The 24,965-nt window shown below is 45.3% G+C and overlaps 1 protein-coding gene across 1 annotated transcript in view; it reads right to left on the bottom strand.

Annotated features, from left to right (window-relative positions):
- PTH1R (parathyroid hormone 1 receptor) overlaps positions 1–24,965 on the bottom strand; it is a 130,906-nt gene that overhangs the window by 21,226 nt on the left and 84,715 nt on the right. The window contains exons 3-6 of the mRNA XM_067292553.1: positions 16,937–17,047; positions 15,118–15,236; positions 3,774–3,868; positions 423–609 (exon numbers count right to left, since the gene is read on the bottom strand). Coding sequence (XP_067148654.1) covers positions 423–609; positions 3,774–3,868; positions 15,118–15,236; positions 16,937–17,047 — 512 coding nt within the window. The remainder of the gene's footprint in view (positions 1–422; positions 610–3,773; positions 3,869–15,117; positions 15,237–16,936; positions 17,048–24,965) is intronic.

Here is a 24,965-nt window from a genome sequence, read left to right as displayed (position 1 = left end):
AAGCTGGCAAATCTGACAATTACACATTGAGGTGGGAAAAGTACACCTTGTGAAACATGAGCACTGATGTGCCTTGCTCAGGGATAGCCAGAGGTGTTTCCAGAGCCACTAGCTTTATGGGGCACCAGGGGAACTGTTTAAAATGGTAGTTGTAGGTGTGATCCAAAACCTCAGCCCTGTCTTCACCTTCAACTGCCACAGGAAACAATTCTTCCTTAGCTCAGGGGTTGTGCATTTCCTCTGGGCCAATGAACTGAGGGGGACTGGGAAGGGATGGGGGAGAAGTCGAGGAGGGTGAAGAAAGGGGCAGAGCGCTGGAGTCCCTCAATAGGGCAGAAAGTTCCCACGAAAGAGGTAAGGTGATGAACAGAAGGGACAGGACCATGAGGACTGGAGGGACCGACTGCTCTGGTGATACTCACGAATTGTGACTTGTCCGCTGGAGGTGCTTCAGTAATGGACTTCAGGTCTTCCTCTGAGATCCGCTCCATCTCCTCCAAAGCCGACCCGGAGTACAAGACCGCGTCCTTCACGAAGATGCTCACGGCTCTCAGCATGAAGGAAACAAAGAGGTGCATGTGGATGTAGTTTCTAGTGCAGTGCAAACGCCTGGCATGAAGGGGACAGAGAAAGATCAAAATAGTTTAGACTTCCTGTCGGACAGATTCAGGGTCACCTCTGCCTCCTAAGAGCCCCAGCTCCTCCCAGTGATAGTGTCACCATGGGGAAGCAGTGCTAGTGCCACAGCTACCCTGGGCTCACAGTTCACCCTGACATTGGTAAGTGAATTAATGCCTACTCTGGGGGTTTGGTCAAGGCACGGTGCTGTTGACCTCGTATTAGGACAACGCTGTGCCATTTAGGCTCTTTTATGCCTGTAGCAAACATGCATCCAGTGGGCAGTGAGCACAGCGAATTTACGGCTAGAGGATGGTGTGTGTGCAGTGCACATGCATCCGGAGGCAGCGTGAGATGCGTTCAGCATGAAGTACATGCACAGCGTGTGCACATCTGAAATGCGGGGTGGACGCAGCGGGTGTGCAGCCAGCGTTAAGCGTGCATGCAGTGAGCATGCAGCCGGTGTGCAGTGTACATGCGGTGTGTCGTGCACGCACAGTGAGCCAACATCGCCCGTGCAGGGTGTGCATCCTTGTGTGCAGAGCGTGTACGACGAGCGTCTCCCCAGCGTTCAGTGCACATGCAAGGAGTGTGTGTCGGGTGTGTAGCGTGCACACAGTGCATGTGAACCCTCTGTGCAACGCATGCGCAACGAGCATGTCTGTGGCAAGCAGCCTGTGTAGGAAGGCAGCACGCATCAGGCTTGCAGTGCATGTTCAGGCCGTATGCAGTCGCTGCACAGTACATGAGCAGCGAGTATGACTCTTTGTGCAGCGATTGCATGGTGAGTGCAGCCACAATGTCATGCACATCCTGTGAGTTGCATTTAGCGTGTAGCGCAGCTGCAGGGGAGGCCTCTGCTCTGCAGCAGGGGTAGGGAGCGTGCACCCAGTGTGCATGCACTGTTCACTCAGCCTGCAGAAGCAGAATACCTGCACAGCACTCACTGATACTAAAGTGCATATCTGTGTGTGTGTCCCCTTCACTGTTAAATCCATCCCTCCAACAAATATATCCCTCTTACACAGACAAAACTTGCACACTTATCTGCACTTTGTGCAAAGGAATTAGACTACAAGGCCTAAAGAACTGGTGGCTCTAAAAAACTTGCAGTGTTTCAGGTACCATAAATTGCTTGCCTTTGTACCCACTCCAGATTTCAGCCCGGGGTTAGCAACTGCAGTGTGCTGGGCTGTTTCATCTATTTCCTGTCAGATAATATCCATTGCTTGCTCACATTGAGCAGCTGCTGGCCTCCACCCCAGCAAGAGCTGCATTGCAGCTGCAGGTGATATGACCCCACAAATGGTGATTGTAAAGCGCTTTAAGATCCTTTTTGGGGAAAAGCTGGATGGTAATGGGTTAAACCCACGTCTATGAGGTGTGTTTTAGGACCAGTGATCCTGCTGCCTCTGGAGAGAAGGAATTAACTGACTTGCCAGGGTTCCCCTTCTGCCCTCTTCTTCTATGGCTCTGTTATTTGGTTAGCCAAGCATGAACCAATCCATGGATTTATACCCTTTTAAATCCCCAGCTCCAATAACTGAAATAAAAATACAATTGTACAAAAAAACCCACATGCTTTTTTCTCCTTTGGGTGAGCTTGTCGCAATAATAATAGTTGTTTCCTGTTCTATTATGGTACAAATCAGGCCAAGAGGAACTGCTGAGGTATAAATTAAGATGGGCTTTTATGCCTGTGTCTAAAATGTAGTCAGTGAATCTCTAGCTTATGTGTTATCTGCAATGAAGTCTGGCCCAGTCTCTGCAGCTGCTTTGAGTCCTCGGGGAAAAGATGGGCTAGTACAGCCACCCGTGTCGCCTGGGCTGTACGTGATGTGCTCTGACTACGTGGAGAAAGAGAGAGCATGTCTCCCAAAAAAAGAGCGAGCGCTCTTTCTGAAGGCTTTTTTTGTGAAGAATAAGTGAGGCACGTGGATTTGTACCCGCACATTCTGTACCTTGGCCAGAACTTCATAGGCATTAAATATTTTTACAACCTTGCCGGTATCCAGTGGGATGTAAAACCTCTATCAGGGGAAATGGCTGAAAGAAGAGGAAGGTGGTGGCCTTTGTGGGTCAAGGCTGGGCTCTGGGACCAGATCCTGCTAACTCTGTCCAGAAGCAACCTGCAGACCCGGCTGGCCTGGGTATGTGTCACAGGTACAGGTGTTGGGATGCTCTGCCGTCTAAGATAATCAACCCGGCCTACTTTTGCTCACTGCAGAGAGGACCGAGTGTTTTTAGAGCCAGCGGCTACGCATTTTATTCCCAGTGGTATGTGTCTGGGGCTTAGCCTGAGCTTGCATGGTGGGAGCTGCTGAGCTCATTTGCAGACACCACGTGGCTGTTTGCCGCACGGAGAATTTATCTCCACAGCTGCTGTCTGGGTCCCGCTGTTTGCTATGAGAAGTTACTGCCAGCCACTGAAGGACTTATCGCACTGGGCTCTGGAGATCTGGGGTCAGCACCCTGCTCTACCACTATGGTTTCCCAAAGGACAAATGTCTAGCACAGAACGATGCCTTCTCCTCCCATGGTCACAACTGCAACAGGGAAATGTGCCAGCAGGTTCTGTGGGCTGGATAGAGCAAGTTCATAATGGTATTTAGGGGCCTACATCCCTTGGAGGGGTGGTGGAGAAGGAAGGCAGAAAACCCCTGAGTGAGAAGGGCCAGTGGTGATTTCTGGCTCCCTAGGTGCAGCAACAGCATGGGGAGATCAGAAGAGTGGTTCCAGCACTTTTGCTCTATGTTCCTCCATGATTAATCAGGGTTAGAGTGGAATTTCTCCCAGGAAATTTTAGCTGTCCAAAACTTAGCCATCTAAATCTAAGCCAGTCATGTAAAGGGGCAACAGGGACAGAAAAATCTGGATAGAAGGAGGTGACACAAATCTCTGGAGCTGCCTCTCTTTCCGCTCGCTATAAAGAGGGTCTAGAAAACTCCGTTGCAAACATGGGGAAGAAGTTCAAACGTCCCCCCCATCATCACCCAAGGACTTTTACTAAGTGGCACTAACACAGCCCAAAGCACAAATGCCACCCTTCGTGGCTTGCTGAAGAAGCACATGCCACCCCAGTTTTATCCTTTAGGAAAGCCCAAGGCTTTTCCGGTCCAGCGATTACTCGCTTAGGTAAAAACAGAGCCGCCTACCTGAAGTATCCCAGGATAAGGACAGCAACTGTGAGGGATCCCAGAGAGATGGAGTATCCAACAGTATAAATCAAATAGAGGCGATCAAAGACCTCCTGCAGTACAAACGATGGAAAAAATAGCGCCACATTAGAACGCATCCTACTGTATCGTAACACAACCACGGTAGCAGCATAGAGATTGAGTCTATCATACCTACTGGGGATGTAAAGCTCTGGGCCCAGTAAACCTTCGGCAATCACACCTAATGTCATCTCTTCAACATAAAAGCAGCCTGGAAAGTGACATTCTTCTTTCCTAATGACCTAGGGGAGCTGAGACTTTTGCAGGGGACTAGTGATGGAGTTGGGTAAATCCCATACCCCTGAGTTTTGCAGCATTTTTCATCCCAAAGGAACCCAAAGCGCTTTACAAACTCTCAGCCAATCCAGAGATCATCTGGCAGTTTTTGCTCAAGCAAAATGCCCACTGACCTGGGATTTTTGCTGTAACTGTAAAATTTGGCAGTTAGGTTATGCTATACCATTGCTGAATGACTGATGCCCAGACTGGGGAGTGCCAACCCACCATAGAAAACATAGGGACGGTATAGTTTGGCTAAGGGATGTGGGAAGAAATCACCTGTTTTTGTTTTTCTTTTTTAAAATCAAAAGTACCCCATGACTGTGGTTATCCAGTCCAGACACAACTTTAGCTTGCCAAAGTCCCATTGGAAGAGGTCCTGTCACCGGAGAGCTCTTAGTCATTAATCCCACACAAGGTCTTAGTTCTCTTGGCCCTCTACATTTTAAAGGGTTGGGCTTAGAAACCCCGAGCTTTCCTTTAAATATTGAGATGCTTTTCTTCATCCTGGAGCTGGGGAATGTGGTTTAATTCAGGGTTTACAGAATATCTGCTTGAAAAGGGTTAAAACGTCTGCTGCCATTCCAGTTTGTATGCCTTTCTCATCTGATCTTAGAAGTAAACTCTGTAGAAACCAACCAGTTCAGCATCTTTCTCCTTGTTCCCTTCTCCCCCCGCCTCCTGCGTTTCCCTCTCCCCACCCGCTGAGTTTCAATAACATTAGTAATGCTGGGCTCTGAATGACAGCTCTGATTTTGATTTGAGGCTAGAAATGCTGTCCTGGAATGTGAAACCTCAGCCCTATTACATCAGAATCCCCAGATATGTGAATGTTTCTTTGCGGTTTCCATTGGTAGAGTGGTGTGCTTGCCAATATTAATCTAGTGTGTGTGTGTGTGTGTGTGTGTGTGTGTGTTTATATATATATAATCTGTGGGGGCAGCAGGCACTAAAGAGCCAATGTGAGCAGACTGCAGCGCTTTAGGGAAAAAAAAAAACCAATCAAAAACGCTCATTCCCTTCTTCAAGGCCTGGTGCACTTTTCTCACAGCCAAGCTGGGATCCTCTTTGAACTGAAAAGCATTTGCCTCCATGGCAAAAGTAAAAAAAAAAAAAAAAAAAAAAAAATCCTACTCCAAACTTTGGATTCTTGGTAATTCGGCAGTTCTGAAGCATTACTACACCAAGCTGAACAAAAACATTCCTGAGTCCCATTCAGAATTTTAACCGGAAAGATCCACGTTCCTATCAGACAACGACAGCATTGTAGCAGCAATGGTCTCGGGAAGGGCCTGCCGATTGGCTGGCAGGACATTTTAGGAGGCTGTGGTTAATTCCTTTGATTAACCACAGGGCCCCTTTTTGAAAGGATGTTGAGTCAGAACTGCCAAGACATACACATACACACATGCATGCATGCACGCTGATGTGCCGGCTTGCAAATATAGGTGCTGCAAAGCCTACACAGACAGTATCACAATGGGGAGTCTTCAGGGAAGGTGTTTTTTGGATGGGGTGTAAAGGTCCTCAGGGAAACTCTCAGGAGCAAAAGGATGAGGATCCCAAAATGGTTGCATGGGGCAGCCCTTGAAAAAGCATCTCATGCTTGCTGGTTCCCAGCGGTGCTTGTACTTGGGGATGGTAAGACCTGGAATTACCAAGGGAAAAAAGGCTCAAAGGGCAATTCCCAGATCTCACGCATCTCCTAGTCCAGGGGAGGTCCCAGCTCTGTGGAAACCACAGTGCTGAATCAGGAAAGGTCCTCCAGGTAACAAAATATTGAGTCATCTGCCATCTGAAACAACCACCTCCATGGTCTAAGAACCCTCTTTTCGGAGCTGAGCTGGAGGGCAGTTTAAATAATTCACAGAAAATTGCACAGGTCATGCATAACCGAGGCATAGACACAACCTGGCCTCTGGAGTCCCAGGACGGTGCATCACCCACCAGACCATCCTGCTACAGAAGAAACTCTACCTGATATTTGTTATAAGCCCATCACAAACACACGCTGACCATCAGGTGTTGGAATGGACAACCTGCCCTTCAAAAATCTGGCCTTGCCAGACCATAAGACCCTGTTTTAAAAGGAGTGATACTACAACCAGTGTCATTTAACTTGACTCCCAGTGTAATCGTTCACTGTTTCAACTGTTGACACATGTACACTGAATAAAAAAAAAGAAAACAAAGAAAAGAAAGTGTGGGAGGGATCTGAACCCCCCGTTCTCCTTCTCCCTATGGCTTACAGCTTTGCTGTGCCTCTTGCCTCTGCCGTCTCCCTGGGCACTAACCAACATGCCCCCTTCCTCTGCCAAGGGGTCCTGTGAATGAATGCTTTGGAGGCCTTCCCTCTGCTTAGCTGAGCCAGTCTTGGTTGCTGCTGGAAGGAGCTGAGCCGTATGAGGCTGCTCCCGTGTGGCTGAGCTGACTTTGGAGCCAGTGGAACAGCTTCCCTTTAGGTCATGCAACATGCTTCCTCTAGGCTGTGCCTCTGTCGTGCTCTCAAGCACCACAAAGCATAAGGGCCTTTCCTTTCCCCCATCTTCTCTGGATGTACATCGCAAAGCTCCACCAAACCACAGCCATCTGTCTTGTCCTGTCAGGTAAGTGGATTTGTCCTCAGTGAGCCAAACCACCTGATCCTTCCCTCCCCATCTTACCCCAACCATAACTCAGAGACTGACAAAAGCATGAACCGCAAAACACATAAGTACTGTTTCAGATGTGTTGCATGCTGTACCTGTAACAAGGTCTCTCTTTCCCCCTCCCTATTCATTTTGTGGGAGGCTTCTTCTCAGCTCCCTTTTGCATCTCAGTTTTCTGCCAGGCTGACCTCAAGGCAGAAGCTTCATCGCAACCTAATGGCTTTGGGAGAACAAGAAACCAAAACAGGGCTGGAGATGGCCTCTGCATGAACTCAGAAGGTGCAGGGATGCTACCATAGGCATGCATGGGATGGATCTGCTGTCCTCTCACAAGGGTCTCTGCATGCCCCGCTGTCTTGGTTTGGACATCTTCAAGGTGCGTGACCCTCACAGCAGCTGGCTATTATGTTTTCATATGGTGCTCAAGGCTTAACCTGACTCCTAATTTGTCCACTTCCTCCAACAGGGATGTAATTTGCATTGATCTGAATCCAGAGGCAGACTGCTTTCCTCTGCAGGACAGCTCAGAGCTATACTGGACAGAGCACCGGGTGTAGGGTGCTGAGGCCCTATCCAGTGCAAAGCCAGGGGTATGCTTTCACTCTTACATTGCAGCCAGCTGTAGGGCAGTCTATGTGAAGAGTCCTTCTGCTCCCTCAAATTCTGGTATGGGTGCATGGAATTTTTCGTAGTAGATGCGGTCCTCTAATGTGTCATTATCTGTCTATGGTGTGGATGGCTCCATCAGAGCTGGCCACCTGAGGTTCACAGAGCAGGAAAAAATGGGTGTTTTAGTTTGCAAAGTATCTGACTATTTTAATCACAGGATGGTTCCCTCAGCTACCTCCTGGGTTGTCACTAATAAGGGAGGCAAGGATAACTAGCTCAGATAGAGGGGTCTCTGTTTCATATAAGATTTGCACCCATTTGGATCCCAGGTAAGGGGTCCTGACACTTTCAGAACTCAATTCAGTTGTTCTTGCCTAGGTGTCTCATGTCATTTTAGACACTCAAGTGTCCTGTCTGGCTTCCAGATGCTTTTATAGAGGGAAATGATTTTCCTGTGGGTCCCATGTCATATCTACCAGTCCTGTGCTGATACCTCATATACCCTAGGACATCTCAGTTAACTCTGAGCATAAATATAGCCTACATTTAGGCAAGTGGATGGAGCCTTCAGGACCTCAGTGTTTGTGTGTCTTAATTTGTGCATTTATCTAAAGGCAGGATGCCTAATTCTGAGCTGGTCTGCTTAGTTGCCTTGATAGTCATTGGAGGGGAATCATGGTGTACCTGTGTCAGACACTTCTCCTAGGCTGAGATAAATCATGCTATGAAGAGGTCTGTTTCTTTCCAGTGACACAGAGAAAGCCGGGGGTGACTGGCTCAGATTGAGACATTTATTTTCTAGGTATCTGGAAGCAAACCCCATTCTAAATATCATTACATTGTGCCTTTTATCCAGCTTTCTTCTTTTAGCCTTTTTCTTTCCTACTACATGAGACCTCACACATCAGGTCTCATGAAACGGGCACGACGTGATGAGGCACCTCCGTTTGCAGGACTGGTGAAGAGCTTCACAATCAGCTGTGGCTTGGGAGCTGGCCTCCCACCAGAGCTGCTTTGATGCCAGTGCCCTGTGTGGTGGCACACCCTCATTACAAGGCCTTCCTTTCACCTGTGACCCTACATGGCCAGTCAAGGTGAGCCAATTACCTGCATCCAGCCACAGAGCCAGAGGGAATGTATGGGAGCCTCACACTCTGCTTATGAGGCCTTGCACGTCTGATGAGGATGCTCCAGAAGGTCAAATAAATCCTGCTTGGTCCAACATAACCAGGGGCCCACTTTTTCACTAGCGGCAAGGGGGCCTCAACGTGGGGCCATTTGGCTGGATGCTCCATTTAGATGTTTAAGCCATGGAAAACTGAGAGTATTCAATACTCTCTCCTGATTCCCTCCAAAGGACTTTATCCCCCAGACTCTGGGTGTATGCGAACACTTTGATCCTTGTAAAGGATCCCTGGGAGATAAGCGAGCGGAAGAGCTCCAAGGACGGAGGCATGACTCTGTCTGTGGCGTTACAATGGCAATAGTCTACAACACTTATGTCATGAAACTGAAATGGATCCAGTGGTCTTTTGAGGGGTTGGCGGGCTATGCTGATGGGTGAGATCAGCAGTGTGTGATGATAGCAGTGTATGTAAGGGCCTTCTAGATCAAGTATCTGCAGAGTTTTTGAAAGCTGCTGATTCAGATCTTGCTAATGACATGTTTGAAATTAGCAGGGGCAGCATTTTACTGTTCTGAATGATAAGCAATGCCAGAAAACCTCTGTCACTAGCTCCAGTCACTGCTTTTCTTTTTTCTATTCTTTTCTTTCCTCTTTTCTTTTCTTTTCTTTTATGAAAGATGTCACTAAAAAGGCTTAATAGCAAGGAGAAGGGATATTTCTGAAAGGCACAAAACAGTCACTGCTTTACAAAGCTTAAGCTTCCAAATCATTAAGCACTGAATAGTGCTTTTTGCTACATAACTCTGTTCCCTTCACCTAAGGAGGTACCGAGATCCCCACATCAGATCCCCACAATCTGGACAGGAACAGCGGTGAGAGTCAGCTCTCAAAGACATCTAAATTTAGCTGTGTAAATCTGTGTTTCTGCATGTGTTGAGTGGCTCCTTCATCTAGCATCCTGTGGGCACCAGTCTATTGCTCTAGAAAATGTCGGGGGGAAGATCCACGTCTCAGAAGCCAGCTGAGCTCTTTGAGCGCCCCATAGAAACACACATTCATGAAAAGCAGCACTTTTTCATGCCGTGCCCGGTTAACCATGGAACTTATTGCCACAGGACATCCAGGAGGCCGCAGCCAAAATGGGCCCAAAATAAGCAGTTCAAATTAATGGAAAAAGTTCTCCAAATCCTATCCTCACAGTGCACCACAGCTGCAGAGCGTTGGAGGGCTTTAACTAGGGACAAGATTTCTCTTGGTTTGCCAACTTTTATAAGCTGTCCCTAAGCACCTACTGTAGGCCAGCAATGGTTAAAGATGGGGTACAAGGTGGCTAGATCTGACACTTGCCTAACCATTCTTGTATTCTCATATGCAGTAAGTATTATTGCTGTTGTTACCCATCAGACTTTCTCAATAGACTCTAGGCATAAACTATTATCAGCAGCACCTCAGTAAAAGGTGCTCAGTGTTTACAGGAATGCACTAGACTTTATAGGCAGGAACCGAGAACTGCATGGCAGAGCTGCTTGCAAGAATGAAGAACAGGTCTTGATGAAGCAATTTTTATTCCTACACATATTTTAAAACATCTGTCCATCTTTTATGATGCAAATGCATGGCACTGATGGTATTTCATCTGTATCACTCAGCACACTTTGTGTAAACATGTTTTACACAAACAGTTTGAGGCTATGAAAAGTTATTGGTTTTTAAAAGGACCCCAGAGAGCTCCAAGAACAAAGGCCAGGCATACAAGAGCTTTGGTCTGAACAATGGAGTTTAGATAAAGCAGCCCTGGAACACGCTGTGCCTTTCCCATTGTGTTTGGTATGTGATGGATTCCCGAGGCCTCTCTGATTTCTTTGGGAGCAGTAAAACCACCATGACATAAACAAGCAGTAGCAGATGAAGATGGGATTGGTGGGCTGAGGTTAGATCTTTGGATGGTCCATCTCACTAGGCTGGTGGTTTCTGAGCTGGGCTAACCTCCCAAGTTGCTGGCTCATATTCGCCTTCCCCATGATTTCAGTAGATGTAGGTCACATTTACCCTTAAGCACGTCCTTGAAAACAGGATGGGTTTGTCCTACTTTAAAGTAAGATATGCTTGGCATTAGTGCTATTTTTGGGGAGGTGGGAATGAAGGAAACTTCTGCTTACTGAACAAAATATGCCATTACCTTTGCCAATGTCTGAAAGGGTGAACAGAAAAATGGCAACGCTGAAGGTGCTGCTACTGCTGGCTGTGCGAAACGAAAGGAGACCATGGTCAAAGTGCTACTACGCTTGGTGGAGAGAAATTGCCTAAAACGCTGCCTACTAATGCTAGGGCTAAATCAAGACTGCCTACGTGTGCCATGTTTTATCCAAAGACTGAGGAGCTCCAATGAGACAGGCCACACTGCCTCCTATGCCTAAGGGAACTTAAGAAAGTTGCAGGGAGAATGCCCAATGTCGGTCAGACCCAGGGTCCTTTTAGCCCTCTGCCCTGTCTCCTACATGCCCCAAAACTGATGCCTAGGGAGGAGTGTAGGAATAGGACAAATATACAGTGATATATATATAAATATATATATATATATACACCTATCCATACATTATCTAGTAAATACATGGCAGTGCTGAATACACACTCCTGACATTGAGCAGCCTGTGGCTTGGCGACTTAAAACACACAGCAGACAGACAAACAGCTGGTGTTTAACCACATTGCCTTCCTTGGAGGATGAACACTGGCCAATCTATTCCCCTTCCTTCCCTTGTCCTCCTGTCTCGCTAAACACCGGATGGAAAATAAACAAAATAGGGCTCTGGGGTGGGAAGCCACAGGCCTCTCAGCCTATCTGCTTAGAGGCAGGGAGACTTTCTGGGACAGCCAGAGAGCAACTGGAGATAGGGGCTGCCCATACATGGCTCCTGGAGAAGAAGTGCAAGAACGAAATTTTCTGTGGTCTCTGTTGCACCCGTGAGCAGTTACCTTGTCTCTTAAAAGCAGAATACAAGAATTCAGGGAAGCAGCCAATGTTGTGGTGGTGGTTTTCAGCACAGCCCCAAACGCATAAGCAAAACCACTATATCTTCCCCTTGATGTGCTGCTAGGACACCTTCCCATGAAACTCCTTTCTCCTTTTTGCTAAGTGATTGCCTTCTACAGACCTACCATGTCCAGGAGATGGCTGTTCATGGCAGGATTAATGCTATGCCTGCGAGATATTTAAGGAAACATGCTCTGACAGCTAGCCACAGTCTACCTGCTTCCCTGGCTAAAGAGGGGACATCAATCTTCAGGGCTGTCAATCCAGCGTCCTTCAGCAGTGCTAATTTTCCCTTAGAAAACAGCCCAAAAGCAATTGCTCACCGGGCAGTTACGAGCTGTTAATTCTCCTGGCTCTGATGGCTTTAGCATACTTTGCTAATTTCAGAAAGCGGTTTCCTTACTTCTCTGCGTGAAATAATCCTATTTATATGTTTCAGGAAAAGGTAGCGAAAGACACAAACTTTCTCTGGGGCCCTCTGTACGCTGCCTTGGTCAATCTTATAATTATCCCACAGTGGCTAAAAGGAGAAAACTGCACACCTAAACAAACACACATGAACATATATATATGTGTGTGTGTGTACATGCACACGGGTGTTTATTGTGTGTGTATCTGTATGTATATATATAGCTGTCTATAGATATATGCCTGTTTCTAGAGATAGCAATACAGCGATATATATATAGTCACAGACAGACTTTTTTTTCCTAATGCTTTCTAATTCATGGTTTCTTAAAAGTTTCTTTGGTTACATCTGTTAAGACGCTGTCTTACTCAGAATCAGCCCACAACCTCCTTTCAAAATGTTGGTTAAATGCAGCTGTTACTGGTGACGCAAAGATGTTGTTCCCAGAGAGGGGGCGAAATAATAATAGAAAACAATCTCTCTCTAAAGATGGCTAGTCTATCTTGCCAAATCCCCTGATTCTGACATCTCTTGACATATTTATTTAAAGAACAAATAATCAAAGGAAGGTTTATTAATAACAGTGCTTCAGAGCCACTCTTGGGTGTAAAAGACAAGAGGTCTTGTTCTCTGAAAGTCATAACTTAACTAACTGAGAGAAATAAGGTCATTCCTCTTCTCTTTTATTTCCACATTGCTTTTCATACTGGAAGGCCTGAGGGACCCACAGTGGATGTATATGCATTGTTTCCCTTGTCACCAAAATGCAGCCACCTCTGCACTGTAGAGCAAGGCAACCGCATGACAGCGTGCAGCATCAGCCTATGAGGTGAGTGCAGGGCTGGATAGAGAAAAATAACCTCGTGCAAATACATGGTTGTTAATAATAACAATAATAATTAATAATAGATGATGTTGAAAAGCATTTGGTCATGAAAATACTGTTCCGAGGTTGGAGGAAGCTACTGTTTTTTTTTCTGGTGTTCTTTGCACCGGGCAGTCATTGCTTAAGCAATACCAAGTAGTCCATTCAATCTGCGCAACAAAGATGGATTTATTTTTCTTATAACTATCATTACATTCACCTCTGTATAGCTAGAACAACAACAACAAAACCACTAGTGGTAAAAAATGACTAAGGCATATCTACAGAATAATTAGGATGACAAACTTCAGGCAGAGCTGAGAACAGAAATCCAGTCTCCTATGCTATGACACCTCATCTGATGCTCCCCTCATTAGGAAGCACTGCCCACGTTGCCCTTCTGTGAACTGACCACCTCTACACTCAGGGGACACACAAACACACAGACACACACGAAACCCAGGGCAATGGACTTTGCTTTCAGACTTCCTTGCCAGCCTGGGGGGCAGAAGGTCTCTGTTTCTTCCTTGTGCTGGTAAATGGACAACCCTCTCTTCTCTGTACCCTTCCCCTGATGATTTATCTTGACCAAGTCCTGGCTGGGAGCATGGGAGGTTTAAAAGAAAGAGCCTCCTTTCCTAGGAAATGTAGGAGACTTGCTCAGATGGAGATGTCTGCAGCAGATGACTCTCACCACAGGACACTACTGAGGAAGGTGGGACAGGGAGAAGACTTCAAATAGGTCAAGAAATTGATGCCACTTAGTAAAGCCCTCTTGGTGTGAGTGAGGTACTGAAGGACTCCATGACCTGTTCCAGAAACCTTCCAGAAACCTCTCGGAATAAAGTGGTTCTTTCCACCACATGGACTGGGAAAAGATGTGTCCCACCACACTTGTTCTAAAAGTGAACATCTTGCACCACTGAGATAACACACTTTGTTTTTAAATAGCTGGAACTGTACCTGAGCCCTGTAACCTTGTCTGCCCCCTGAGTAGGTGGTAACACATGCAAATGCCCAAAGAACCTCTTTCCTCACTAAACCACCTCACTCAAATGTTGCTTCACCATTGAGAGGAAAAAAAAGAAACCTTCAACAACAAAAACTATGCTGTGGCTGGATTTAAATTTAGGAACATTAATCCCAAATGGAGTGTGTGTCATCTTCAAGCCTGCTTCCCATTGTGAAGTTTGTGGTTAGATATTTATCTCCAGCCATCTGAAAATAACCATTACTGCAGATGATCGGTCACTGATACTATACCCCATATCCAAGGAGGACATCTTCCAAGTACCACTGAGAAACAAGAAGTTTCTGCTAAATACTTTGCAAATTGTGGAAGTAGAACAGCAACCACGTGTGGGTGGAAATGTCTTTCGCTGTGAACAAAGAAAGTCACATCCTCTCAGGTGACTCTGTTGACAGCAGAGGAATTGCTTCTGCATTAAGGAGTGATGCACTTGGGAGACATTCAGAAGCTCTACAGACACCCAGCTGGGCTCAAACCCAGACAGAGAGGTAAGAACTTTCTGCCTCACTGTATGTCAGCTACTCCTTTGGAAATCATTTAAATTTATGTAAAAATAAGGCTTACAGATCTGGCATATAGATAGAGACTTTTTTTTTTGCCCAGGAGCACACCAAACCCTCTCTATTTTCAAGTGCTTGTTAATTCCTTTTCTAAATCTGGATAGAGTCATTGCCTCGAGACTGTAACTACAGCAGAACTAATTCAAGATCTGTACTTATGTGTTATTTTGCATTAACAAAGGGCTTTATCTTCACCCATCTCCAATGAAAAGACTACAAAAAAGCTCTGGGTTTGTGGCTTATACCTTTCAATCCATATGTTCTGCATTCAATACCTACAGAAGCAGGGTTGCTACTGGCTTGATAGATTTTTTTGCTCTGTGTTTGTACATTCCCTAGCAGAAACAAGTGCATAGGCACTGAAGTAATTAACAATAACCTGATTGCAAAATTGTTGACTGATGGGGAAGAGGGAGTCTCTAAGGCATCAAGCACAACCTTCAACAACTTCTAGTGCCCCTGAGCCGTTTCCAAATTTCTCCCAGCTCTCTATACAAATGGCATCATGGAAGTTGGAAGAAGCCTTCCTGCTTTGAGGACAATTTCCCATTCAAATAATTCCCCATCAAAATGAAGGTATACCTTAGGCAAGCTGGGTTATGGTTTCCAACAGGAAGCAGTAAGCTAGAGCTCATCAAGGGTTTAAAGTGAGACTGCGCTCCTTAGGCTAGCCCCAGATGAGACCAATGCTTCATGCTGCAGGCACAAATGCATTGCCTACCCTTTCCCTCGTTTCGTTGGTGAGGAACTTGGCACATTCACTGTAGTTTGCCCAGGTGCGGTTGTTGCCTGGGACCAGCTCCCAGCTCCCATTCAAGTCACACCGGCGATAAGCATGGCCTGCAAGAAGGAGGAGACAGAGTAGAAACAGGAACATGGAAGAGCTGTTTGGCCATGTGGGGCCAGACCTGGCAGAAAAGGAGAAATCTCTTCCAAGGGTGGAACCCATCTCTGCACCATCAACCCTGATGCCTCCTGCCTGCTTTGAAGCTCAGCTGCAGGAACACAATTTCCATCTCGTTAGCAACCTTATCAATTTTCTAACTGAGAAAATTTGGGGGGGTTAATAACAAGTTACACTTCAGTTTAGTCAGGATATTGGGTCTAAAAACTAAGGAGAGAAGTTTTGCAAAGTCCCAAAGAGCAGAAACGTCCTCATAGTTGCAGCTCTCCCTATGAAAATGAACAGTGATCTTTATCTTGCTGCTCTTGCTTTACAGATCCAGTGCATCTCAAGGTAGATTTTTTTCTATAGCTACCATCCTCATCATGATGGAGAAAGAAGAGAAATCATGGTTTCATCTTGGAATATATCTTGTAGATGAAAACATCCATGTTCAGATGTCTATGCGTCGATACCATTACATGGGTTGTGTGTCAGAAGTCCCAATACAGTTAATGGATATTAAACCAGTTAATGGATTTAACTGTCTGGTGACTACAGAAGGAGCCTTCCTAGAGACATCTACATTTAAGAGTTTCAGTCTAACCACTGTTCTAGGTGACTTAACCAGTAAACATCAGTGAGGTGGGGAAGCCATGCCCTGTTGAGTTGCAAGGGATGGATCACCCATTCCTCCTGATCTATAAAGCGAAATGCATGCACACAGTGTCTCTGCAAGAGATTGTCATTCAGGGGTTATGCTGGCTTGGCTCACAGTCTACTATAGAAAAGGCAGGACTGACTGTGTGAAAACAGAACACACTGAAATGTCATTTCTTTCTTTTTCTGAAAATGGTGGCAGTGCTCTGCTGGGAACATTTAAGCTTAATTCTCTGATTTTTTGGTCTCTGAGTGCACAGCTTTGCCTGAGAAAAGACAAAGCTTTAGCTTTGAAAATACACTAAGGAGCGCATGTACTTCAATTACTTTTAAAAATATGCACAGACTTTGTGGCACCAGAAGCAAGCCAAGAAATGCACGGCCTGAGGGAAAGTGAGATACAGAGGAATGCACATGTTCTGCTTACCAGCACTGTTCTCAGATACCCACCATAGGGGGCTGGACGGAGATCAGAGGTTAGAAAGACAATACTAGTACCAAATTGGTTGAGTAAAGAATATAAATTGGAAGACTACATTGCAGATTTCTTTTGCTACCCAAAGTTTGTTGTGGCACATGAACAGGGGTTTGTAACCATGCAAGACTACTCAGTTGTAAGCCTGTAATTGGTGCCTATAATGCCTAGTTATGGTCTGGGTGCTGGAGGTGGAATATTTGTGACTGCTGGGGTAAAAACAGAGCTTTTATTTCCTCTCATCATGTGATACACTGAGCACAGGACCAGTGGATGGAGCAGGAGGGCCATGAGCAGAGCAGAGTCCATTTGGGGATTGAGAAGGAGTGATATGGTTGTCATTAAACAAAAATAATGGCGGTTTCTTTACTTTCTTTTCCATAACTTTACTCCTAGCTTGGATGGGAATACCCAAGTGTGGGAAAAAAGGGTGCTAAAGAGGGTTTTTAATCCTCTCAGACTCTCAGGTCCCTCCTTATCGCAGCTTACAAGGCTTTGATGACATTCAGGACAGTGTCTTACCTTTGTGATTGAAATCATAGATGTACTCTGGACATGGCATAGCCACCACTTTGCCCGGCACACCTTCAGGCCAACAGACAATACCATCCCACTCAGGAAGACAAAAGCCATCTGTGGAAGAGACACAAACGCGAAAAGGAGTCACTTGACCTGCAGAGGTATAGGCTTGACAGTAATGCCTCTGCCCCACCACTATGAGATGGTTCTCCATGAAAAAGCCAATGACGCCATTACTTTATTCAAGAAAACTGCTTTTGGGCATCATTTCAATTTGTGTCTTAGTGCTTAGCTCTGAACAGCTCTGGTACTTTTGGAGATGGTGTAGCTTCTCCCAAGTTTTATTTCAAAAAGACATGGTCGGACACAGGCTAATAGTTGAACACTGTCTGATAGGAGCCAATGTTTCTGGAAAGGAACTTTCCCTTGTGGGCTGGAAGAAATAGAAATGGAGCAGGAGAGAAGAGTGGAGAGCAGGAGGACCTGAACATTGTAGGGCTCCAGACCTGGCAGTCAGGACTCTGTAGTCTACAGGGCAACCTGAAGATACCCAAGGAGAGCTTGGCTGGTATAGCCGAGATATGGCAGCACAAGTTTAAGCCTGGGCTCACGTACCATACCAAGGAGCTAAGATATACAACCTTATGGCTAGACTGTTTTGAGGCTCCAAGCTACCAGTTCAGGATTCTCAGAAAGCTACTCATGCATTACCTTACTTCCTAAGCAGCAAAATGATGCAAACTATATATCCCAAATATTTTTGTGTCCTTTCTAATCCTTTTCTCCTAGGGCTGCAATAGTCTCATCTTTCCTCTCCCACCATATCCCTTTGATGTCATCCTTTGCAAGACGCGAGCCAAGCGTTGATTGGTTTGAAGCTGTGTACATACTAACTGGCTGGCCTCACACAAATGCTGGTTGCCCAGCCATCTGCTGTCAGACACTGTGTACGGCTGCTGAGATTCTCAGCTTCTTCCTCTGCTTCCTCACTGCTTTTAATCTCTGCCCCTCACTCAGTCACTGATTTTCACAAAATAGGCAGAAAGTGAATGGGCAGGTAGAGAGACTACCTGAGCTTTGCTTCCTTAAGAACACAAACACCCTGAGGACCGTTTATCTCTGTCTGTTGTACCACTTTTCTCAGCCAATTGCTACTTCCTACTCTTTCAAGAAGGGAGTGATGGGATGGTTTTTAGTGGATTTCCTTTAAATAATCCTTGGTTTCCCTTCTTGTTCATCAATTAAAGCTTAAATACCTCTGAATGAGAAATCCTGTGCTCCCCCGTACACATCTCCCTCTTTACTCTGTGTTTTTCAAAAAATCTGTGATGCATGTGCCTTGTGCAAGGAAAAGCAGAGAAACAAACTAAGAAAAAAGTCCTTTCCCTCCTTTTGCTTTTGCCTTTTTTTCCCTCCAAAATTTCTTTGAAAAATTAATGAATATATATGTATTTAAAGTTCTTTAATTTTCAGTTTGCATTTTTTTCAGAACTTGAAAAGTAATTAACCAGGTCTGACTATCAACCCCTAACTATGAGAAGTTTCACCTCCTTCTTGCAAAAATGTGTTGAAAGGCTCCTGCCTCATGCTCTGTGCAAGCACAGGGGCTAATAGCGGCCAGGAAGTAGTGGCCTCTGGGCAGCTATGCCCGCAGGGTTTCTGTCACCTGCCTCTCCAACAGCTGAGACACCAGCGTTGGAGCAGACTGCAATGGGAGATGGGTCGCTGGCAGACCTGACCGTCTCATGTTCCTAATCAGCTGTTTATTCAGTCTGCGCGGGACAAAGCCAGCCGTTGTCCATATTTAGAACTGCTGAGACATCCTCCGAGCTGCCTGAAAGCTGTGGGAATTGACCTCATTTTCAACACCACTTTAGAAAGAGGGAAGTCAAGCCCGGTCCCCCACCTCGTATGTCCTCCCAGCTTGTCAATAGACAAATTTCTGCAGCTTTTGATTTATAAGTTCCCAGTTGCACGAGGGAAGCCCATTCATGTTCAGACATGTATGTTCAAGCACAGGCTGCATTTCCCATCTTTGAAGAGTTCAATGGGTACTATGCACCTGAATTTAAGCGTGTGCTTATACACACCTTTGGATTGGGCTGCATTAAGCGCTCCCCTGGGTAAAAATCCAGCTTCAGTAATGTGTTTGAATGAAAAGCAAACACTGGTGAATCTGCCCCAGCTCTGCTTTAAGAACAGTCTTTTCCCTCCATACCAATGGCATCCCATCAGGTAGTTTATCAGCAGTGTATAAAGTGTCTGATGGAGAGAAATTGCACGGGAATCAAAATAAAATGGAACCGCCTGCTCTTATCTGCAAGAGTTCCATTATTAAAGAAATGATAAATACCGCCAAGATCTCAGGTTGTTTCATTAATATCAAAGCTAGTGCCTTAGCAATCCTTCAAAGGAACTGTAATGTATCCTTTATAAAGCATACGCTTTCACAAGATTAAATAACAATCCAGGCTTGCTTTAAAGACCTTTAGCTAGTGTGGTTGCCCTCAAGGTTTGGGGCTGACAGTGCTCGATTCAGTTTGCTGGTATTTTAGGACATTAAAACCACAGAAAAGCCCATCATTTATCAGCTGATTTCTTATCTTTAATTTAGTGTTGATGAAAAGGACCAAACTAATGACTGCGTGTCTTCTAAAGCATTAACTGGGAATGGAGGGTGGGGGGGGGCTAAAAATCCCTGGCAGTGGTGCAATAGAAAGGAGAAAGTTTATTGTGCATTGCCTGTTTTGAGTCACATTAGGGGAAGAATGATAGTAAATTTCCTATTCATGAAAACTGTATAACTCCTGCACTTTGGCTCAATATCTTGCAGGATAACTTACACCCTGAAAAACAACTTATTTGTTTTTTAGTTCTCTGGAAAGATCAAAAGAGAAAGAAAAAAGTCCCCACAAGACTTTGGTACAAAAAATGTTATTGTCTTTGAGTTTCTTTTGGAGACAAGAAAATAAACAAAGATTTAATTCAGCCCCCTCTTACTTAAAATAAAACCAATTCTTTTTAATAAATAAATAAATTTAGGAAGAAAATGAAGGCTGCTTTGAAACAACATTCAGAAAAAAAAATCATCGAAAGGTGATGCTCTGAAAATGCTGAGATAAAAACTTCCACTTTTCTAAGATTTTTCTAAGATTTTCAGAACGGCTTGCATTTTTAAGCAGTTTCATTCAACACGATAGTGCAAATTTTGTCCAGAAAATATTAGTTTCAAAACATATCTCATGATGCTTCGACCCCATGCTGTACATGCACACATCCCACACATTTGCCATGTACTCATTCAAAAGAAAACTGACGCTTACTGGATAACAGAGGAGGCAGTTATTTAATTTTGGGTACTTTAACCAAAAAAACCTCCAAACAAGACAAAACAAAACAAAACCAAAAAACAGAGGGCTGAAGACACTGAGAAGGAAACACACTGAAAACCAGAACTGCTGCATTTTCGCGTGAGCAGTCTGGGGAGCCATCAACTTCCCCAGAAATCTGAAAAAGTTTCTCTTTGTCACCTCTCGCTGCATCTGAAATCTTCCAGTGTCCCAGTTTATCCATCTGTAGCATTGATTCACTAAGGCTCTATAAGGATCTGGTGGGATTCAAACTTCAGAAAGCATCTGAGTCTCCCCAGAGGAGGCAAAAATGAATTTGTCGTCATTGCCATGAACCGTCATGAACTAGAGAACCACTTTTAACCTGTTTTCCATGTCTCCTTCCATCCCTTACTTTCCTCTCCTTGTTCCATGCTTGGTAGAACTATTGCCCCATTTCAGCCAGTTTCGAAAGGGGGTTAGAAATCTCACTTATCGCTTCCTTCCTGCAGATTCATTGAGGTTGATGGTAGAGGCAGGCATCGAAGGGCTGGGGAACATTTGGCAGCTGCCACCCAGCCACCAGCCTTCGTGGCCCAGCCAATGCGCTGGCACGTGCAGACCATGAAACTGGGCATAGCGTGGCATCTTCTTGCCCTTCTGGGGCAGCCCAGGAACAGGGGGAGGAAATGCACCAGGAGGAGGGTTTTTACGTTGCGGGGAGGGAGCTGGGGAGATGTGCGCGGAGCAAGCCAGGTGCCCCCGGACCTGCTGGTGGCAGAGCGACTCGTGGAGCTCTCGCGCTGGCTGCAGCACTGAGACACTAGGAAAACATTTTTCAAATGGAAATATTAACTGAAGCCAGGACCAGCCACACTTGCTGACGGCTGGAGCCACATTCCTTGTTTTTCATGCAGCCAAAAGCTGTTTCTTCCTCTGGATCCTGCATGTTGTCCCCGACACAAGCCTTGCTGCCCTCCCCTCGCTCCTACCTTTAGTAGCCCCATCCTTCAGGCCTACAAACCCTAGACCTTTCCTACACCCCTCCCTTCCCACCTGATCCCACCGACCCCTCTGATCTGCACAGCCATGTGTGACCTTCATCATCACTTTCATTAAACTAAGACCATGGATGTGACACTTTGGATCGAATTCCGCATCTTCTTCCTCCGACGTTCTCCTGTTTTACTCACTCTAGAGATGATTTAAAAGCAGAGCTGGTGAAAAAATGGGGAGGAAAAATGCCATATATTCCATTGGTATTGTGCTGGAATTGAAACAAGACTTTTTGTTTTTTTGTTTTCCCAAATATTTCTTCCAAACATTTTTGCTTGGTTTATAATAATATTAACAGTACTAACAACTTGGCTTCACTCTGCTATTTTCCTTTTCTCCTGGTCAATTCTCAAAGGAGATCTACACTCAGTTACAAGAAGAAATCTGAAAAACGGTGAAGAGTTTCAGGAAAACAATAAAAATATCCACAAGCTGATAACTTTTCCTGATGGTTTTACTTAAAAATAAAAGAAGGAATCCTCTTTTACAACCTTTTTTATAACTTGTCATTAAAAAAATAAAAATCCACCACCTGCAAGCAGTGTGCTTTTGGCATGCTAAAAATAAATAAGTCTCTCCTGAGACACTGTTAATGATATTTAGTAAGCATGGATAACCAGAAGGGGTCCACTTATTGTAAATGCTGATTGAAAAAGCTCTTGAAGACTTTTTTTAGTGAAAAATAGTTTGAGGGTTCAAATATGCTACTTGGATCAATGCAGGTGGGCAGGTTTGGGATGCAAAGCTGTATGTTCCAAGAGAGCTGGAAATGCTAATAATTTCTTTCTTTGGAAGAAATAGCAGAATTCACTGAAGATGTAAGTCAAAAGGAATGCATAAATTTTAAGAAAACAAGTAAATCGCATACATATCCCACATCCTAAGTGTATCTTGGATGTGCCCAGCAGGTATCAGTCATTCGGGCAACACTGAGCTGAGGATATGGATATGGTCTGTGTCGCAGGGTAGCTGCATGTGTGTCGAAGTAGCTCCTCTGAGTTCAGAGCCACAGCTGTGAACACTCATGGGTGACCAGGCTGATGATAGGGAGGGTGGGAATTGCACTGGAGCTTCTCAAGTTTAGAGGACATCCATGACCATCTCAGTGCTGAAGAAAGGAGTCATGAAGGATATCCAGAGGGGCTGGAAGTGAGGCAGGGCACAATCCTGCTAGGGGCATCACAGGCAGGATGCTGCTCCAACGTTATCAAATCGAGGGACAAGTGGCTGCAGCCATCACAGAGCCCTGTCCTGCTTCCCAGGGCAATCCGGACAGCTCTCCAGAGGCAGCCCAGTCTGCACCGCAACCTGAGGAGGGGATGAGCCACATTTATGTCGGTTTTGCCAATACTGAGGATACCTTTTTCTTCTCTGGAGGCTCTGCAGATACCTTTTTCCTCCCTTTGTGTTTCCTTAGCTTGATGCAAGTTCAGGGAGACAGAGTGGTTGTAATTGTGAAGAAAGTGAGGATTGGTGATTTGCCCTGGAGACTGCGCTGACATGCAGACACCAGGTGTTGACTGTTCCTTGCCCTCCCTGAGTTCAACCTCCGTTACCCAAAGCAGCCAAGGGTTGGGACCGTGCCTCAAGAGAAATTCTGGGCTCTCTGTTAGGCAAGAAGCTTAAGCTCTTCTGATGGGCTCAGCAAACCCATCTGGCTAAGGAGCTTACTGAATCCAACCAGAAGATACTCTGCGTGGCTGTCTCAAAGGAAGGACAGGTTCATGAGACCAGCTGCTTTGGCTTGCAGTCCTGTGGTCCCTACTGCCGACAGCCCCCCAAACCCCGCAGGGGATGGGGAGAGGATAATGCTTTCTCTCACTGGGTTTCAATCACTAATTTATACAAGTTCAAAACTGTGTCCTCTGCCCACACTCCGAGACTACAGAGCTATCAAAGGCACTATAGAAAGGTAAATGAAAAAGGTTTTTCTCATCCTATTGGTAAACATTATAAATGGAAATGAGCTACAGAAGTGCAGGATGATGCAAAAATAAACTGATGTAAACTGTCAGGGAACAAAGCTTATATCTGAAATTTGGAGAAAATTTCTATCCTTCAGATGAGTCATGTTTGGGATGAGCCTGCTGGGAAGAGAGCAGGATTCATGTTCCTAGGTGATTTTAAGATGGCATCTTGTTAGAGGAAACCAAGGCTATGGCATTAGAGTGGCGAGGACCAGAGCACCGTATCAGACACAAATTCCTCCTCTTGTCAAACTCTTTGAGCTCTATTGCCATCCTGGACTTGGACAGGTCAGTGCATCTTGATCCTACCTTGCAATACCCTGTGTGCTGCTGTCTCAAACCTTTGCATAACAATAATGTAAAAATAAATGTTCCAATGTGATCTGCATTAGCAGAGTCACTTGCGTTTGCCAAAGACACCTCAGGTGGCTGTACTCCTGTCCTCCAGATCTCAGAAATTGTCTTACTTACAGGAGGCAATCACTTCCAAGGGTCACTTCCAAACAGTTCAAATTACTCCTTCCTTCCCTTCCTAGGTACAAAATGTCGACACAGCTCCTCCTGTATGCAATTGTAACGCTCTCATCTCTCGGTCCCGAGACACCCAGCTCATTACTTCCACAAGATAAGCTGAGCATTAGCAGAGCTCAGCTTCTCTTTCTGCCACGGCATCCCTGCACCATAAAAGGGTCACCGCCTCTAGTTTCTTGATGCATTTCCTATAAGGCTATTTCTTGTCTTCCCTTCTCAGACTGTCTTCTCAGCTCGCTCAAGGCCTTACACTTGCAAACCCTGTTTCAGCCAAGTTCTTCCTGGATAACCTGACACCTGTACCAAACAATACCCTTGGGTTCCCCATCAGTTCTTGGTCTTATTATTCATGCAAGGCTGTTTTCTGGATAGCAAAGGTGGCATCTAGTACTACACACTTCTTATACCTCATATCAATATATATAAAAACTTCAACCAAAACTTCAGCTGAAGTCAATCACAAGGGTTCAGGGAACAAGGCCCTCATACCAGCTTCAGTCTAAGGTATGTGTGCTGGGAGATATGGTGTTAAATGCTACTTTCATTCACTGTCTTCTCAAGGTTGTGGTTGAGCAGAGACTAGAACTCAGGTCTCCAGCAGACAGCTCCTCCTCGTCCAGCTCTGCAGAGGACATACCACCACCACTAAATAAGCACTTTGAGAAGAAGAGGCATTTGTCAGTTTGCTGTCTAACTAGAAGTTACCAGCATCTCAGTGAAATGCACTGAATGACGTGGTTCTCCACTTTCAGTTGCAATACACTGGGCAGGGATAATGCTGTAAGTCAAAAATTTGGTTTGTTTTTCTGCTTCTGCATGCCATTTTATTACATTCAATCTTTGCCCATTTTCTCTGGCTAGACTGTATACTCTTCCATGAGCCTCAGTACCTGAGGTGTCTGAAGGTTACTATTATAGCGTATCCATTCATCTTACAGTTGCCTGGGCTGTCATGAACACTCTCTTACAGTAGTACAGTCCTACAGAGTAGTTAAGAGAAGTACAGATTACCATAGTTTTAGAACAGATGTGCCTAGCAGCTCTCCTTACTCCTTGAAGGTTGAAGTCTCAGGAAATGGAAATTATAGCCATTAATACAAGCCAATATAGTATAGCAATTATAGCCATTATTACAAGCCGTTATGGTAT

Source organism: Apteryx mantelli, chromosome 2, assembly GCF_036417845.1.
Source record: "Apteryx mantelli isolate bAptMan1 chromosome 2, bAptMan1.hap1, whole genome shotgun sequence".
Classification (NCBI taxonomy): Eukaryota; Metazoa; Chordata; class Aves; order Apterygiformes; family Apterygidae; genus Apteryx; species Apteryx mantelli.
The sequence above is the reverse complement of the archived record's forward strand: the minus strand, read 5'-3'. Positions and strand labels throughout refer to the sequence as shown.